The 17723-nt window shown below is 48.9% G+C and overlaps 1 protein-coding gene across 1 annotated transcript; it reads left to right on the forward strand.

Annotated features, from left to right (window-relative positions):
• Positions 1-4521: 4521 nt before the first annotated feature.
• Positions 4522-10279, forward strand: LOC142823361 (maestro heat-like repeat-containing protein family member 1). The gene is made up of 4 exons (XM_075914322.1): positions 4522-4614; positions 6833-6935; positions 7900-7965; positions 10061-10279. Exons 1-4 carry the CDS (start codon positions 4594-4596, stop codon positions 10132-10134), a joined length of 264 nt encoding a protein of 87 aa, XP_075770437.1. The 5' UTR covers positions 4522-4593; the 3' UTR covers positions 10135-10279.
• Positions 10280-17723: the final 7444 nt, after the last annotated feature.

Genomic DNA, 17723 nt, shown 5'->3' on the forward strand with positions numbered 1-17723 from the left:
ACACTATTAGTCCCATTTTGCAAACAGGAAACTGATGCACAGAAGGCCTAAGTGACTTGCCCAACATCATCTAGGAAGTCTTTGAGGGTGCAGGAAATTGAACTGGAACCTCCTAAGTCCTAGGCTGCTGACCACTGGAGCATCCTCCCTCTCCACAGCCTTGCTATAACGTCTGTGTCATATTTCACATTTACGCTAAGTCGCTATTTTAGAGGCTCATCTGGTGGTTCTAGGAATCTGTTTGTGCCCCCAAATCTTTCTACACCCCACCTAGGAAAGGAGTCACAAACGTGGGTTTTCAAGGTCTGCCTAGAGAGGCCTCATGAAAGCTGCCAATCAGAGCCCAGCTGGCTCAGATATATGGAGCTACAGGGCTTTATTAGGTCAGTTCCTTTCAGGAAGTGGAGGGCCAAGAAAGGATGCTATTCTCTGGCCAAACCAATTCACAGGGGTTTATTTCAGGCAGCATTTTCTGAAGCTGAATTTGCAGAGAGAGAGTCCTTACGAGCCTTCAACATATAATTAGAGGGAGAAACTGAAAGTGGCCCCATAGGAAGAACCCAAGGAAAAAGTAGCAATAAACTGAAATGAAGCAATGACTCGCTGCTATTTCTAGGTTGGAACCAAGAGTAGTGGGCAGGCCCAGGTTCCCCAGTGGCATAAACCCGATGAAGGGGACAAGGCTTATGGAGAGGTTGAACAAAGAACAGAATATAAAGGGTCCAGAGTTGGGGCTGAAGACCCTAGTGAGGGCAACAGGACCTAAAAGGCATTTGTTTGGACTTTGGGACTTGGCCAGAGGGCTGAGCCATGGAAGACTCACTAAGATCGACTGGCAGGATGCACCTGGGCGAGAAAAGGACTGTGGTATCAAATGCAGTCACTGAGAGGCTTTCAAGGGATGAGCAATCCCCCATTATAGTGCCTAAAAGGAAAAAATCCATGTTTTTAACACAGTACTCATTCATATAGAATAATAAATTACAGTGTATTACGTGTCTCCTCAAATTATATTCGCTATCTTAATGAACAGATTAGAGCTAATGGACATGTTGATTTTATTTCAGCTAATGACTGATCCCATACTCAGGGAGAAGAAGACCCTTAAGTCTGCCTTACATATATTAGAAGAAAGGTCACGGGACAATAACAGCATTGTCCGTCAAATGGCTGTAAGAGGCCTAGGCAATTTAGTCTATGGGGCACCTGAGAAGGTAAGATAGAATACTGAATACAATGCAGCATAACTAGAGAAACTAAAGGAAACAATTGCTCAGGATTTACAGAGGCCATGCACAATGCACTAGGCCAACTTCTGCTCTCTCATACCCCTGTAACCTCTTTGCAGTCAATACACAGCAGGTTTGTTCCCTTGGTAAGCTGGGCATAAGGAAACAATATGGACTTAATATGATCATATGTAAATGTATACTCCCAGGAATGAAGAGTGTAGGCTTTATTTCCAAGATGAGAGATTCTATTCCAGGAAACAGAGACACTAAAAAACTCAAATCATGATAGATAATCAGCTGAACGTAAGCGCCCAGTACAAAGCTGTGACCAAAAGAGCTGAGGTGATCCTCGGAGGCATAGACAGAGGGATTCTGAATAAGAATAAAGAAGTTATTTTACCTCTGCTTATGGCACTGGTGTGAGAACTGCTAGAATACTATGTCAGGATCATGCCTGCAATTCAAGAAGGATGCTGATAAATTGGAGAAGAGTCACAAGAATTTTCAAAGGGCTAGAAAATGTGCCTTTAGATTCAATGGGGGGGGGGGGGGGCGGGGAATGAAGCTAAACTAATTCAGACTGCTAGTAAGGCATACATTTTAATGGTAATTTTAATCATTGGAACCATTTACCAAGGGTTGTGGTGGGGTCTCTATCAGTAGCAACTTTAAAAACAAGATGGGCTGTTTTTCTAAAAGAGGTGCTCTAGTCAAACAGACATTATTTTGGGGAGGTTCTGTGTTGTGAAGGAGGTCAGACTGAATGATCACAATGGTCCCTTTTGGCCTTCAAATCTAAGTAATTAGAAATCTAATAGGGTTACATAGGTGTAATATGGCACAGAGTTTGGCTTATTGTAGCTAGTACCTGATGTAAAATATAGCTATAGGTCACTAGGGGGCAGATGAAATTCCCACTGCTTCATAATTGCTAAAAAAACATATTAGAAATGTGGTTAGTGGAAAGTGTTTTTTAATGTCATACGTCTGAACAGGTGAAAAAGTACAAGAAGTTTCTTCTGGAGGCACTGATCAGGACTTTAGAAGACACTTTCAGTTCTGAAGTCGTCGAAAGCATGAAGGCACTGGCCAAAGTCCTAAAGGAGCTGAAAGGGAAGGACATAGGTTCTTCCTTCAGAGACCTCACCACACAGATCCGGAAGTACTTCGATAATGTACGTGAACAGAAGCCTTCAACCCCAGTTCAGCTGACATTGATGAGGCTCCATTTACAATGCATGATGTGTCCTCACTGGGCATTGTTCATGACAGAATGAAGTGATTTTAGGCCTTAGGGAAGAGATGTGTTTTATGGAGGAGCAGAGAATTAAGAAAATGAGGATGCCATCCCTGCTCCTTCAGTCTCACCCTTCTGTTCATCTTTATTTCCAATGAGAATGGCAAAGGAAGTATGAATACTAGATTAGGTAGCTGCATAACAAGGAAAATGAGCATACAGGGTGTAATAGACTGTTTTGGGCCTGCTCCATACGATTTTTACGTCAGATGGTTGAAATTATTCCATTTTGCAGAGAAGTTTGAGATTTCAAATTTTGGTTTTATTCCTATTTGGGGGACACACCCCCCAGCCCAAATTTCAAAACTCTTTGTGAAACAGTAATACTATTCTCAACCCAGCTCTACTGGGAGCCTTGCCTGAGGGCAGTCTACTGGCAGACTATGCTGGAGACAGGGAACCTGGAAACACTGGGAATTAGAGGTGCCAGGGTGCACATTTCCTGGCTCCTTGTCAGCCTGCCAGACAGGCTGTTCTGAAGGTGAGGGCCAGGAAGCCCAAGATCCCAGTCAGCCTGCTAGATGGGTCACCAAGAAGCTGACCAAGTACCCCTACTTGGCTTCTGGAAGAATTTTGTCAAAATTGAACTGTCTTCAAAGTATTTTGATGAATCAACACATTTGGCCCAAACTTGATTAATTCCAGTTCTTCTAAACTTCTGTCGTTGGAATCACTCTACTCTAATGTAGAAGAGACAGCTGTGCTAGATACATGATGTGGTTATCTCTTCGTTACCAACCTCTGTGGCTTTCTTGGCTATAGGAGGACAACACTCTTCGTGCATTGGCCTTTGTCCTTTTTGGTATCCTGGCCGGCTCTGCAAAGAGAAAATGGAAGGACTATTTTGCCAAGCAGGTTAGACAGAGCTGGGTCACGCTTCTGCTGCACCTGCAAGATCCAAGCCCTGAGGTTTCAATGGTAAGAATGACATTGACTTAATTACTAAGCAAAAAGAATCTTCCTCCTGATGCCAGGGGAGCTCTGCTATTCCTTCCCGCAGTGGAGACCTAAATTCTTCCCTCAGTTCATTGCCCTCCTTTTGAGTTAATCCCAGACAGGCTGGTCCTTAGCAGCCAGGGTTGTCTCACTGGAGTTCAGGATAGGTCATGGGTCTGATCCCAAGAGTTCATTCCTGCCTATCTCTGCACCCCACGTTCCTGCCTCCCCACAACAGAGGAAAGACCACAGCTATGCCTAGTGAAGCAGCTTTCATAGCTACATCCGTTCTGAAAAAACATTGCTGCTATCTCCAGTTTTCAGTATTATAAAATCATAGAACCATAGGTTTGGAGGAGACCTCAGGAGGTCACTGAGTCCAACCTCCTGCCCAAAACAGGACCAGCCTCAACTAAACAATCCCAGCCAGGGCTTTGTCAAGCTAGGACTTGAAAACTCTAGATTTAGAGGTTCCGTTGCCTCCCTAGGTAACCCATTCCAGTGCTTCACCACCTTCCTAGTAAAATAGTTTTTCCGACTATCCAACCTAGACCTCCCCCACTGTAACTTGAGACCATTGCTCCTCATTCAGTCATCTAGTACCACTGAGAACAGCCTCTCTCCATCCTCTTTGAAATCCCCCTTCAGGTAGTTAAAGCCTTCTATCAAAGCTCCCCTCACTCTTCTCTTCTGAAGACTAAATAATCCCAAATCCCTCAGCCTCTCCTTGTAAATCATGTGTTCCAGCCTCCTAATCATTTTTGTTGCCCTCCGTTGGACTTTCTCCAATGTATCAACATTTTTTAAGTAATGGGGTGCCCAGAATTGGATGCAATACTCCAGAAGTAGAATCCCTTTCCCCCTATTAAAGTCATGCTGGAATATTTTCTGTCTATTACTTCAGGGGAATCCCTTTTATTCTTCGGGTAGATGAGCAGTAAAGGACATGAGTTCCATTTGAATGAGCACAATACGTGTTATGGAATAATTCAATGGTGCAACCCTCTTTTTCAGGAGTGCAGAGCTACATTTCATCTCTGTGCCCCATTTTTGGGACTGAAGAGGCTCCAAACTATACTTAATGAGCATCTTAGTTGGAGAACCGAGCTGAACCCTGAGGAGCTCCAGATGGATATCTGCAGACACCTTGTGAGTGACTTATAGAATTATATGAGATTATTGACAGCATAGGCTTGTGGTGTAGAAGCAGGGGGAATGTGTGATGGGCAATGGAAGTATCTATGGGTATGTCTACGCTACAAAGTTAGTTTGAACTAACGGACGTTAGTTCGAACTAACTTTCATAGGCGCTACACTAGCGCTCCGTTAGTTTGAATTTAATTCGAACTAACGGAGCGCTTAGTTCGAACTAGGTAATCCTCATTCCACGAGGATTAAGCCTAGTTCGAACTTACTAGTTCGAATTAAGGGCTGTGTAGCCCCTTAATGCGAACTAGTGGGAGGCTAGCCCCCCCCAGGTTTCCCTGGTGGCCACTCCGGCCAACACCAGGGAAACTCGTATGCCCCCCTCCCGGCCCCGGACCCCTTAAAGGGGCACGGGATGGCTACGGTGCCCATGCCAGGTGCAAGCCTGCCAGCACCCAGCAGGCAGACCCTGCACCTGGTGCGGATCGAGCCACCCACCCGATGCCCCTCAGCCCTCCCCCTCTTCCCGGGACCAGGCTGGCGGGTCCTGGGAGCTTGCCCGGGACCGCAAAAGGTGGGCTCCCTCCTGGGCTAGTGCGGACATCGTGGACCTCGTCCACAATCTCCGCACTAGGCACAGGAAGGTGGCCGGCTAGGGCAGGAGAGCTGCCAGCCTGGCCACCCAGGAGCAGGAGTGCATGAAAATCAAGGTGGTCCACTGAGACCCCCAACCCTGAGCCCTGAGCTTACAATGGCCATCCTGGGTCAGAACAAAGGTTCATCTATCCCAGTAGCCTGTCTGCCGACAGCGGCCAAACCTAGGGACCCTGGAGGGGATGGACCGAAGACAGTGACCAAGCCATTTGTCTCGTGCCATCCCTCTCCAGCCTTCCACAAACTTTGGGCAGGGACACCACTCCTACCCCCTGGCTAATACCTCTCCATGGACCCAACCTCCATGGCTTGATCTCACTTCCCTTTAAACTCTGTTTTAGTTGTAGCCTTCACAGCCTCCTGCAGCAAGGAGTTCCACAGGTTGACTCTGTGCTTTGTGAAGAACAACTTTCTGTTACTAGTTTGAAGCCTGTTACCCATTCCTTTCCTTTGGTGTCCTCTAGTCCTTCTTTATGGGAACTAATGAAGAACTTTTCTGTATGCACCCTCTCCACCCAACTCCTGGTTTTAGAGACCTCTATCCTGTCCCCCCTCCGTCTCCTCTTTTCTAAGCTGAAAAGTCCCAGTCTCTTTAGCCTCTCTTCATATGAGACCTGTTCCCAACCCCTGATCATTTTAGTTGCCCTCCCCTCTGCCACCCTCTCTCTTCCCCTCTCCCACCCCCTTTTCCCAGTCTCCCCCAGTTTTGTTCAATAAAGACAGATTCCATTTTTGAACACAATTGTCCTTTATTTTGTACATCAAGAAGAGGGGCTAGGGAAGGGTAAGTGGAAGGAGTTGAGGGCGGAATGGGGTACGCGCCCCCGATGGGGAGGACTGGGCTGGCTCTGCGGGCTTTTGTGGTGGAAGCTCTCCTGCAGCCCCCCAATTGCCCCATCTCCCCAGATGGCAGGCTGCGGCAAGTGCAGCCGGTCTGATGGCCAAGTGCTGTGATGTGCCCAGTGTGGGCACTCCGGGCACTCCAAGCCAAGACTGCTTTGCAAGCGGGGCACCCCTGAGAACTGTCTGTCCGGCGTGGGGGTTGGGACCCTTTAAGCACAGCCCTCGGCTAGCCTGAGACAGCATCTCCACGCTCTTAGTCCTCCTCTGATGTCCTGCCGGCACTGCTTCCGGCCATCCTTAAGCCCGGTTCAGGGTCCACTTAATGTGGACATGCTAGTTCGAATTATTAAAACGCTAATTCAAACTAGTTTTTTAGTCTAGATCCGTTAGTTTTAATTAGCTTAGTTCGAATTAAGTAATTCGAACTATATTAGTTCGAATTAACATTGTAGTGTAGACGTACCCTATTAGAGTGGGATACAGGACTGAGGGTGAGAGGAATGTAAATCTGCCATAGATTCCCACTTTCCCCACTTCTACACAGCCTCCTGTCCTTTCTTTTATTTACTTGTTTAAATTAAAAAAAAAGTCTGAGTGAGTCCAATAACTGACAGCAGTGGCAAGAGGAACACAGACTGTTTACTTGTGGTTTGTAAAGGCATGTGTTGGCAGTCAAAGGGCATTTCTAGCCAGAGAGAGCTCATGTGTCCCTGATTTTCTCTAGGCCAAAGAGAAGGCTGAGCTACTGGAGAACTTTTACAAAAGCACCATCACATACTTCTGCAGCAGCTGGGAAGAGATCCGGGCAGTTGCAGCCAAGTTAGCTGGTGAGAGAAAGTGTGCCGTGTCCCTTTTGGTATTCCCTTTGAGGTAGACAGAAAAAGTCCCTGTGTGCAGCACTGAGCTACTATTAATCTCTCCGTGCTGTGACTTCTCATGCATAAATGGAGATGTTAATGTTCTCCTACTTCTCCAGTGTGGTGTTAGGAGGAATTTGTAATTTGCAATAGAATGCTTTGAGATGGCGCAGTCATTTAGTAGCAGAGGCTGGCACACTGTCACGTAGGGTATGTTTATTCTCCGATCAAACTAGTGTGCTAAAAATAGAGTAGCTGTGGCAGGAGTAGCAGGAGGGGTTAACTATTCCAAGGATGATCCCATCCAAACCCAAAAGTCTGTTCTCAAGGTGGCTAGCTCCTCCGACTGCTTCTGTCATCTGACCTGCACTCTATTTTTAGTAGTCCGAGTTAGTGTGGACTCAAACTATAGACCTAAGCTCAGTGTTGTTGACTGTTCCTTACTGGTGCTTCATCACTGGGAGGTAGGCAGGCCACCGCCACACAGTGCCTGCTGTTGCAGGTTCCTGATTGCCTTGCCCAGGAAGCACTAGATTCCTCCCCTTTGGCCCTGTGCCATCCTTTCCTTAGCACACCCATGCAAGCCAGGCAAGCATTGTGGCCTAATTAATGTATCCATGTGAGATCCTTGCTTAGTACGCACTTATTCCTGGCCCCAGCCCTTTGTTCACACCACTAGATTAATACACTATCCTAGTATATCTCCACTAACTGACAGCAGTGGCAAGAGGAACATAGATTGTTTAAAGCAAATGAGGTTTTATGTAAACATTCTTAATTTTTTTCTCTTCAGTGTGGACGCTAAACTTTTCTAGTATTTTCTTGCCTACAGCTCACCTTAGACCCACAATAGAAGCCAAAGGGCCAATGTTATCACCTTGCACTTAACAAGAGAAGGTTTTTTATTGATGTTTATTTTACACTGCTTATTTAGGCATCATCCTGGAACATACGGACACCAAGAATATGAAATGGCTGGACATGGAACATCTGTTGACCTGTAAGTAACAAATACAGGTGAAATCCTATTCATTAGTGAGTTATAAAGAAATTTAGCTGACAAGCAAGCAGTAACTGATACCACAGGTGTGAAGTGCATCAGCCACACATCAAAGGACAGATTCAGCTTTAGTCTGCTCTGAAAGAGGTACGTCTACACTATAGCGTTAATTCAAGTTAACTTAATTCGAAATAGTTAATTTGAATTAAGCTAATTCGAATTATGCATCTATACACAAAACCTATTTCAAAATAGCATTTTGTTCTTTTGAAATAGCGCGTCCACACTGAGTGGACCCTGAACCGAAGTTCAGGCTGGCCGGAACCAGTGCTGGCAGGGCATCAGGTTAGGACATAGTGTGTGGGGCTGCTGCCTCAGGCTAACTGAGCTCCGTGCTTCACGGGACCCTACCCCCACCCCGAACAGACAGTTCTCAGGGTTCCCCGCTCGCTTGTCTACCCCGATGAGGGAGAGCAAAGCAGTCCTGTCTTGGAGTGCCCTGAGTGCCTGCACTCGGGACACCACAGCACTCGGCCACATGGAGCCAGAGCTGCCCCTGGGCACACCGGTGCGTCTCGTAGGGTTGTTGCCATCAGCCCAGCTGCACTTGCTGCAGGCTACCGTCCGGGGAGTCCATCGGGGGGCTGTCAGGATCCAGGAGGCCCTGCAGGAGAGTGTCCACCCCGAGGAGCCCTCAGAGCCACCCCGGTCCTCCCCACCGGGGGCTCGTGCCCCATTCCTCCCTCACGTCCATCTACTTACTCCTCCCTAGCCTCCCTTCCTGATGTCAAATAAAAGACATGTATGTTCAAAAATAGAAACTGGGTTTATTGAACAACAGGCTGAACCTCTGGGGAGACTGGGAAAAGGAGGTGGGAGAGAGGAATAGAGTGGGTGGGAGAGGGGAGGGTGAAACCTGGGAGGAGGAAGTTGGAAGGGAGAAGCAAAGGGAAGAAGGGGGAAGGGAAGATCAGGGCCCAAGGTTGGGGGTCTCACCGCACCAACTTGATTGTCATGCAAACCTGCTCCTGGGTTCGCATGTGGCCTTTGGTGGCCAGGCTGGCAGCTATCCTGCCATTGACGGCCGTGTTCCTCTGTCTAGTGCGGAGATCATGGATGCTGGGGCATCCCCCCCAAACCTGAATAAGGTCCATGATCTCCACCCTGGACCAGGAAGGCACCCGCCTTCTCCAGCCCCTGTCAGGCTCCTGGGTGCTGGCAGACTGCTCCTGAGGAGCAGTGGAGGGTTGGCTGCCAGTGCCTTGCTGGCTCACGTTTTGTGGCTACTGGCTCAGGGGCCCCGGTGGCCACTGCTGGCTCTTGGCTGGTAGGCTTGGATCTGGCACGGGCCAGGGTCTATCCCTTTAATGGCTCTGGGGCCAGGGGGAGAGGAGAGGAAGTTTTCCTGGTTGTGCCCAGAGTGGCCACCAGGGCTCCCTGGGAAGGGCTGGAGGCCCCCTATTTTGAATTAATTGTCTACACAGCACTTAATTTGAAATAGCTATTTCAAATTTGGTGTTACTCCTCGTAGAATGAGGTTTACCAAATTTGAATTAAGCGCTCTGCTATTTCGAATTAATTTCGAAATAGCGGTTTGCATGTATAGATGCTATTAAAGTGAATTCAAAAGAACAGCTGTTATTTTGAATTAACTTTGCGGTGTAGACGTACCTGGAGGAAACTGCAGCCAGTGTGATATAAGTCAGTGCATCTCCTGGCTACCCTGGCAATGCCTCTTCCCAACCTGTGTGATCCACTCTTTGGGCTCCATCGGCTCCCTGGGAGCCACTTTTTGCTACCCCAAACTCCACACCATCAGATTTATTTCTGTCAGGAGATGTAAAATAACTTAAAAGCAGAAGCTATTGAGTCAATGGAGCACCTTCCAATTGGATGAGTTTCTGGTAGGGTCAGGGTCTCCCCTCTCCCCCCTCCTCCATCTCAGTTTGGAGCTTGGAAGGATCCCAATGGAGGAACCTAAAGCTTTGTTTGTACAGAGAGCTTCTGTAGCTTGGTACTCACTGGTACTAAATATCCAGCTACTGCAGGCATAGGTGACTATATGAAAAGTGAGTCATATTCTCTGTAATTCCAGCTCTCCAGGTCCTACAGAATGACCCAAGTCCCATTGTCCAGCTGGTGGCAACTCAGGTCCTAAGAGACATCTGACCTGGATGAGTGCTCGGGGAATGAAGCACAGACAAATAGAAGAAAGAGCTCCTGCTTCTGTTTCCAGCTTGCACATCATATACTTGGGTGGGAAACTAGACTGAACGCTATATCTGCTAGCTGTCTATGGGGTAGGGGAGTAGTATAAGGGCCCTACCATCAATCAAACATTAGCCCCGCCCCCTGACCCTGGAAGACCCCCCCCCCGACTCCCCGGAAGTCCCTTCTCCCTTGTCACTGGCAGTCCCGCCCCTGGAGGGTAGTACATCCGGGTCGAGAGGGACAGGTGACCGGAAGTAAAAAAGGATGTCATGTGACCCCGGTTAGGCCCGTCCCCTGTCACCGGAAGTCCCGCCCTTGGGGGTAATACATCCGGGGTAAAGAGGGGCAGGTGACCGGAAGTAAGGGGTGTCATGTGACCCCTCTAAGGACTTGCCCCTCCTCCCTCTACCAATCAGGAAGGGCTTTCCCCGTAGGAACGCCCCGCGAACCGCTTTGACCAATCGGGGGGCAGTTCCGGGAACGGATGACCCGCCCAGAAGTGGGTCGTGTGACCCCTCTAAGAACTCAACCCGCCTCCCTCCACCAATCAGGAGGAGTTTTTTCCCTGTAGGACCGCCTCGTGAACTGCTTTGACCAATCGGGGGGCAGTTCCGGGAACGGATGACCCGCCCAGAAGTGGGTCGTGTGACCCCTCTAAGAACTCACCCTGCCTCCCTCTACCAATCAGGAGGGTTTTTTTCCCTGTAGGACCGCCCCACAAATCGCTTTGACCATTCGGGGGGTGCAGTTCTGGGACCCGTTGACCAGACCGGAAGCTGGTCGTGTGACCCCTCTAAGAGCTTCCCGTGACACCCTCTGTCAATCAGAGCATAGCACTTCCCCATAAGTTCTAGCGCCACACAAAAGAGGCCATCTTGTTCCAAGATACAGCTAGGACACCGCAGCGGCACGCCCACGCTGTCTGAGCACGTTCCGCTCAAGCAGAGGCGGCAACAGTACCTGCAAGAGTGGTCATGACTGTATACTGTGTGGCAAAACTCACAATAATTTTTCGCTCCGAACAACTTTTTCACATCCAGAACCCCATAGTATTGCTCATCTCCGCCAAGCGCCGCGCGCGCGAGGCCGGCACTCCCCCTGCCAAGCGCCGCGCGCCCGGGGCCGGCGCGCCCCCCCGTGCAAGCGCCACGCGCTATGTGCCCAGGGCCAGGTCAGCCCCGAGCACCTGGCGGGTGCATGCAAATGCCCCTGCGGGCGCCATAGCGCCCGTGGGCACCGTGTTGGGGACCACGGACCTACGGCAATAACAGTATTTAATAAGATTTCCAAACACAGTTCAGCACATAGGCCCTGGAGCTTGCAGTTTATACCCTCTGGAGTCCAAGTCAAACAGTCATGGTACCGCTGGGCTGGCGCATTTATGACACAACCCTCACAGTCCTCAAAAAGCTTTTCCCTAAGACAGTGACTAAGGACGGTATAAACACTAATGCGTACAATAGAGCGCATAACTTTTTTACGCTTATGATGTGGCACTGGCTCAACTAGGTCAATGCACAGCCACCTCCTGAATTCTTCATGGCCGTCACCCTAGGCGTTCTCTTCAATGCTTTGTATCGGTGTTGAGCAAAAACAAGGTGGGCCCGGTTCGTCTTCCTCGTCCGATGCAATGCTGTCCGGGGTCTGACGGTCAGCTAGAAAGGCATCGTCAAGCTGTCAAAAGATTGCCAGAAAGAAATAATGTAAGACGCTCTGGTCATTTTTTTTTTAAAGTTTACAAAATCCCGGATTCCTAACCCCATGATGCCCCAACTTCGATCTTTCATTTACCTATTTGGCTTCTTTTCCATGCGTCTTGTCCGACTCCTGGGAGCCATGGGCACCTTCTTCCTCCAGGCTATCTAGCTTGTCTGGCTGCATCGTGAGCGGTTGGGTTTCGGTGTCAGATATTGGTGTATCCATCAGCGGGTGGGTCAAAGGGCTCCCTTCAACTTCTCCTTCCTCCTCGGAACTGTCGCTGATGTAGCGCTTTCTTCTCGGCACCAAAACAAAGTTGGTGAAAGAAGCCATGTTTCCGCGCAGCGTTTGCACGCTCTCTGAAACACGCGCTCTTGGAACAAGATGGCCTCTTTTGTGTGGCGCTAGAACTTACGGGGAAGTGCTATGCTCTGATTGGCAAAGGGTGTCACGGGAAGCTCTTAGAGGGGTCACACGACCCGTCTCCGGTCTGGTCAACGGGTCCCGGAACTGCACTCCCCGGATTGGTCAAAGCGATTTGTGGGGCGGTCCTACAGGGAAAAAACCCCTCCTGATTGGTAGAGGGAGGCAGGGCGAGTTCTTAGAGGGGTCACACAACCCACTGCTGGGTGGGTCATCCGGTCCCAAAACTGCCCCCCGATTGGTCAAAGGGGTTCGCGGGGCGGTTCTACAGGGAAAAACCCCCTCCTGATTGGTGGAGGGAGGCGGGGCAAGTTCTTAGAGGGGTCACACAACCCACTGCTGGGCGGGTCATCCGGTCCCAGAACTGCCCTCCCGCTTGGTTAAAGCGGTTCGCGGGGAGGTCCTACAGGGGAAAAACCCTTCCTGATTGGTTGAGGGAGGCGGGGCGAGTCCTTAGAGGGGTCACATGACACTCCTTACTTCCGGTCACCTGCCCCTCTTTACCCCAGATGTATTACCCCCAAAGGCAGGACTTCCGGTGACAGGGGACGGGCCTAACGGGGGTCACATGACACCCGGTCAGCTGTCCCTCTTGACCCGGATGTACTACCATCCAGTGGCCGGACTTCTGGTGACAGGGGAGAAAGGAATTCTGGCGGTCAGGGGGCGGGACTTCCGGGATCAGGGGGCAGGGCTAACGTTTGATTGATGGTAGGGCCCTTATACTACTTAGGGGATTCCACATGCCGGGGGAATTCACTAAGGGTGGCTTTAATTGGCATTTAAGCATCTAACTGTGGATTTTGGTGATTTCCTTTAGATATCCAGGGCCTTTAACTGTGCTTGTATTGTCCAGTCTCATAAGTTGCTGAGTGTCCTCAAACTCCCTCTGATGATATTGGGAGTTCAGAACACTCTGCCCTTCAAAGAAGGTACTCAGCAGATATCATTCGTCCTCCAAATTTAGAGGCTATGATCCTTCACCTCATAGAAAAAGTTTCCTGAATAGTTAGGTTTCTAGTCTCTCTCAGCACTTTACTCTTGCCCTCCTGGGTTCTGGGCCTATGAGGAGTCACCAGACAACAAAGGAGGGTAAAAGGCTGAGGGGGTCTGGGATATCATTGTCTGTGGTTCTCAATGGGGAGAGAATCTTCCTGTAATGGCTGAATATGGGAAGGGGATCAGTGTTTTCCCCTGTTGAATTGACACTTTCTGATAATTCACTATATTAGGTAATAGGAGTTCCCCTAATCTTGTGGTGTTTCCTGTTTTGGAGATTGTTTTCCATTCCATATCCAGCAGCTTAATCCCAACCCATATTATTATATTTATTAAGGGGCATTGTACAAATGCTGATGACTCTTTAAGTTTATTTCTCAGGTGCTGGCCATGCTGTGTCTCACAAACAGTCACCTGTAAATAACCCTCCCCTGTAAATAATATAGTGTTTGTATTTACTGTGCACATGTTTCCAATTAAACTCTTTGAAGTATCTGTTTCAATTACTCAGGGGCCTGATTTCTTCTTTCAGAGTATGTCTACACTACAGCATTATTTCAAAATATCTTATTTCGAAATAGCGCGTCTACACACAAAATGCATTTTGATATAGCGTTTTGCTATTTCGAAATAGCGCGTCCACACTGAGTGGACGGTGAATCGCATTTAAGGCCGGACAGAACCAGGTCCGGCAGGGCATCAGGTCAGGAGTTACCCCCCCATGAGGGACAGGAAACCATTTTGTCTCTGTGTGCTCTGGTTGCCTTCACTCGGGACATCACAGCACTCTGCAACATGAAGCCAGAGCTGCCCCTGGGCACTCTGGTGCTTTTCGTGGACGCGTTGCTGCGGACCTGTCTGAACCTTCTGCAGGCTGCCATCTGAGAGGTCCATCAGGGGGCTGTCAGTGTCCAGGAGGCCCTGCGGGAGAGCTTCCATCCTGAGGAGCCCTCAGAGCCTCTCTGGTCTGCCCCACTGGGGGCTTGTGCCTCATTCCTCCCTCACGTTCTTCCACTTACCTCTCCCTCAGCCCCCTTCCTGATGTCAAATAAAATACACGTATTTTCATGAACACAAACTATCTTTATTTAACAAAACCCCGGGGGAGAGGGGGGAGAATGAAACTCTGGTGAGACTGGGGAAAGGAGGCGGTAGAGGGGAGAAGAGAGGGGGGGAGAGGAGAGGGGGAAAACTTGGGGGGAGGAAGCAAGGGGAAGAAAGGGGAGGGGAAGGTCAAGGCTCAGGGTTGGGGGGCTCTCCAGACCAACTTGATTTTCATGCAAACTTGCTCCTGGGTTCACATGTGGCCTTTAGTGCCACGCTGGCAGCTATCCTGCCATTGACGGCCGCATTCCTCTCTCTAGTGCAGAGATCATGGACATTGGGGGCAATCCCCCCAAACCTGAATAAGGTCCATGATCTCCACCCTGGACCAGGAAGGCGCCCGCCTTCTCCAGCCCCTGTCAGGCTCCTGGGAGCTGGCAGACTGCTCCTGGCGAGTGGTGGAGGGCTGGCTGCCAGTCTTTGCTGGCTCATGTTTGGGGGCCACTGGGTCAGGGGTAGTGACTGCTGGCTCTGGCCTGGCAGGCTTGGAACTGGCACAGACACTGTGGCCAGAGTCAACCCCTAAAGGCTCCGGGGAGGGAGGAAGGAGAGGAGTGATCTTGGTTGAGGCTGGAGTGGCCACCAGGGCACCCTGGGAAGTGTCAAAGTCAGACAGGACTCACAGATTTGGCAGACTGCTCTGTTTATTTCAGCAAAGCTTTGCTAAAATGCATTCAGAAAATGTGAGTACCATACAAGGTTCAAACCCCTTGATTTTATACAGTCAAAAGGCCAAGTTAACAAGATCAAAGGGTGTGGCAAAACTTCACATTATTAGTGTGGTTAAGTATCTTCATTTCAATATCAAGCACACAGCAATCTCCTGGCTATATCTCCCTGATTATCTAGAATTGCTTTCTGTCTAACACCTAATGTTTCTCTTCCTGTTAAACTCAGGCCCAAATTGGCTAGCACCTTGATCTGCATACCTACAATCAACATTAACATACTTTTCTTCTTCCTCTTAAAAGACAAACAGAATTCCTTCAACTTATTCAATTATTACAGTACAATTCATCTTTCTCCTACAGTATAATTCTTTCTACTTTCACAATCCCTCCTTTTGGTCAAGCCTCGCCTATGACCAACAATTACTGGGTTCCTTGCATTAACTGTTCTTTGTCTTTTTGTTCATTAGTGATATTTAAAAGCATCAGATTAGCACTCTGGTGAGGGGACATGTCTGTGACATGTCTTGCACAGTTTTGGATACAACAGGAGATTAACTGAAAACATACAAACATTATTAAGATTCCAAATAGGATAGTCAGGGCTTCCTGAAACAACCAGTTTCCTATGCCAGAGAAATTGGACAAGTTACTTAGCCATTTTCACAGGGAACTTGGCTCTTCGTTGGAAAGGTATGCAATCTTTTTTAAGTAGCTAGCGCGATCTATTCTATCATTGGTGTTGTCTGGTATATATACACAACATTCTTTGCCAATGAGAGCACAGGTCCCTCCTTTTGCTGCCAGCACTATATCCAATGCCTGACGGTTTTGGAGGACCACTTGTCTGATCGCTCCTGTTTCTTTGGCCAGGGCCCTTAAACTTTTTCCAGTTTCATTTTCCATGATTTTAACTACTGTTTGTAACCTCAGAAGCCTTTTTGCATGATGTATTACTCCCCCAAGTGGGTCAAAGGAACCACCAATAGCCTCTTCCCAAGTTAAAGGGCTTATGTGATTCACATACCATTGGGCATCCGACAAGTCCCTTCTTTTTCGCCTAAAATTACGGAGGCGTTCTCATGGGAAGGACTCTAACACTCGGAATTGTGGGAAGAGTTGGGCGGGATAACAGATACCTGACCAGTTAACTGGTAATGTGGTATAGGCCTTTGTTCCACAGACCCAATGATGCCCTATCAAAGCCGGGAAGGGTCGGTTGCACCCCTTTGCCATATAGGTGTCTACAAAGGAGGAGTAATATCCCCCGAAGGGCACACGGTGATTCTCCTTACGGGGAGTGGTGTTATTTGCATGGCATTAAAGATTGTACTGATGTTACAATATGCTGGAGACAACTGCTCCTCCCCAGATTCAGCCCCGTCCCATTACACACCAAACACCAGTGACCTTTTTTCTCCTCCACACTTATCCGTTTAGATACATTTATTCCCACAATTATTCCCACTGCTTCCCAAGTGTCATTACTGTTCCATGTCTTGTTAAACGGGTGAGGCCTGGGGAATTAAGTGGGATTGCCAAGACAGGAACCAGCTTGTGAGTGGGATGGAATGTGGCTGCAGACCCAGCAATTAGAGATATTAAGGGTCTGAGCGATCCATACTTGCTGGTGGATAAAAGAATTGTCATTGTCATTGTGGATTCCCCAGATCTTAAGACACCAGTGGCCGAGGAACAGGCCCCACCAGAGGCACATGTTGGAGGCAAGACCCTTTTGGTTCTGACAACCTCCACTGAGGGACCCGCAGTTACGGTTTTATGTCCACCAGGCAGCAGGCGCTAGGCTCACTACTGCTTCTTCTTGGGCCTTGCTTTTGGTCCTCATCTGCTTCAGGCAATCCTTACGCGAACGTAGGTTGTAAGGTATTGCAGGCTGTTCCTCTACGTCTTCTTCTGGAGTCAAAATTGACTCTGCATGGTCCTGAGGTGATGATTGGTCCGCTGGGGATGGTGCCTTCTTACACTGCGAAGCCTGTATCCATGCTGCGATGCCGGATAACTTAACAGCCGTCTGGGCAGTGAGCAGCACCTGATGCAGGCCCTTCCACCGGGGTTCCATGGCGTGTTTTCGTTGGTGGTGTCGTACGTAGACCCAATCACCTGTCTCGAGAGTGTGGCAGGCATCCGAGGTGGGTTCCGTCGGCCAGGCGGCTCGAACCTGTGAATGGAAGTGACTTACAGCTTGCATTAGTCCCTTGCAGTACTGAAGGAGTGTACTGTGAGTCAAGTTCAAGTCTGAGACTGGAGTAATGGTAGCCATTGTTCACATAAACAATTTCAAAAGGACTTAGTTTATGTCTTTGGGATGGTAGGGACAGTGCAGCAGGTGTGTGACATGTAACACACGATCCAGGTGCTGAACAAGTTGTTCAGTAAAACGTGTACCCCGGTCACTGGACAGAGTGGCAGGAGTTTCTTTGGCAGGCATTTAACAAACATTTGGCAACAGACAGCGAATCAGCTTTGCAACAAGGAAAGACTTCAATCCAACCCGAAAATAAGCATACCATAACCCAAATAAATTCATATAGTTGACACACAGGCATTTGTACAAAATCAAGCTGCCAATGCAAGAACAGTGCTTGGGGCAGGCCCCAGAACCCTTGAGCTACCTTTACAGGTTTGCCAACATTG

Source organism: Pelodiscus sinensis, chromosome 33 (assembly GCF_049634645.1).
Source record: "Pelodiscus sinensis isolate JC-2024 chromosome 33, ASM4963464v1, whole genome shotgun sequence".
Lineage (NCBI taxonomy): Eukaryota > Metazoa > Chordata > Testudines > Trionychidae > Pelodiscus > Pelodiscus sinensis.

Bases quoted from the DNA above. Each gene is read 5' to 3' on its own strand.
- LOC142823361 (XM_075914322.1), top strand. From the start codon at position 4,594: ATGGATATCTGCAGACACCTT. The intron at 4,615-6,832 runs GTGAGTGACTTA...GATTTTCTCTAG, and splicing joins TGGATATCTGCAGACACCTT to GCCAAAGAGAAGGCTGAGCT. The intron at 7,966-10,060 runs GTAAGTAACAAA...CTGTAATTCCAG, and splicing joins CATGGAACATCTGTTGACCT to CTCTCCAGGTCCTACAGAAT.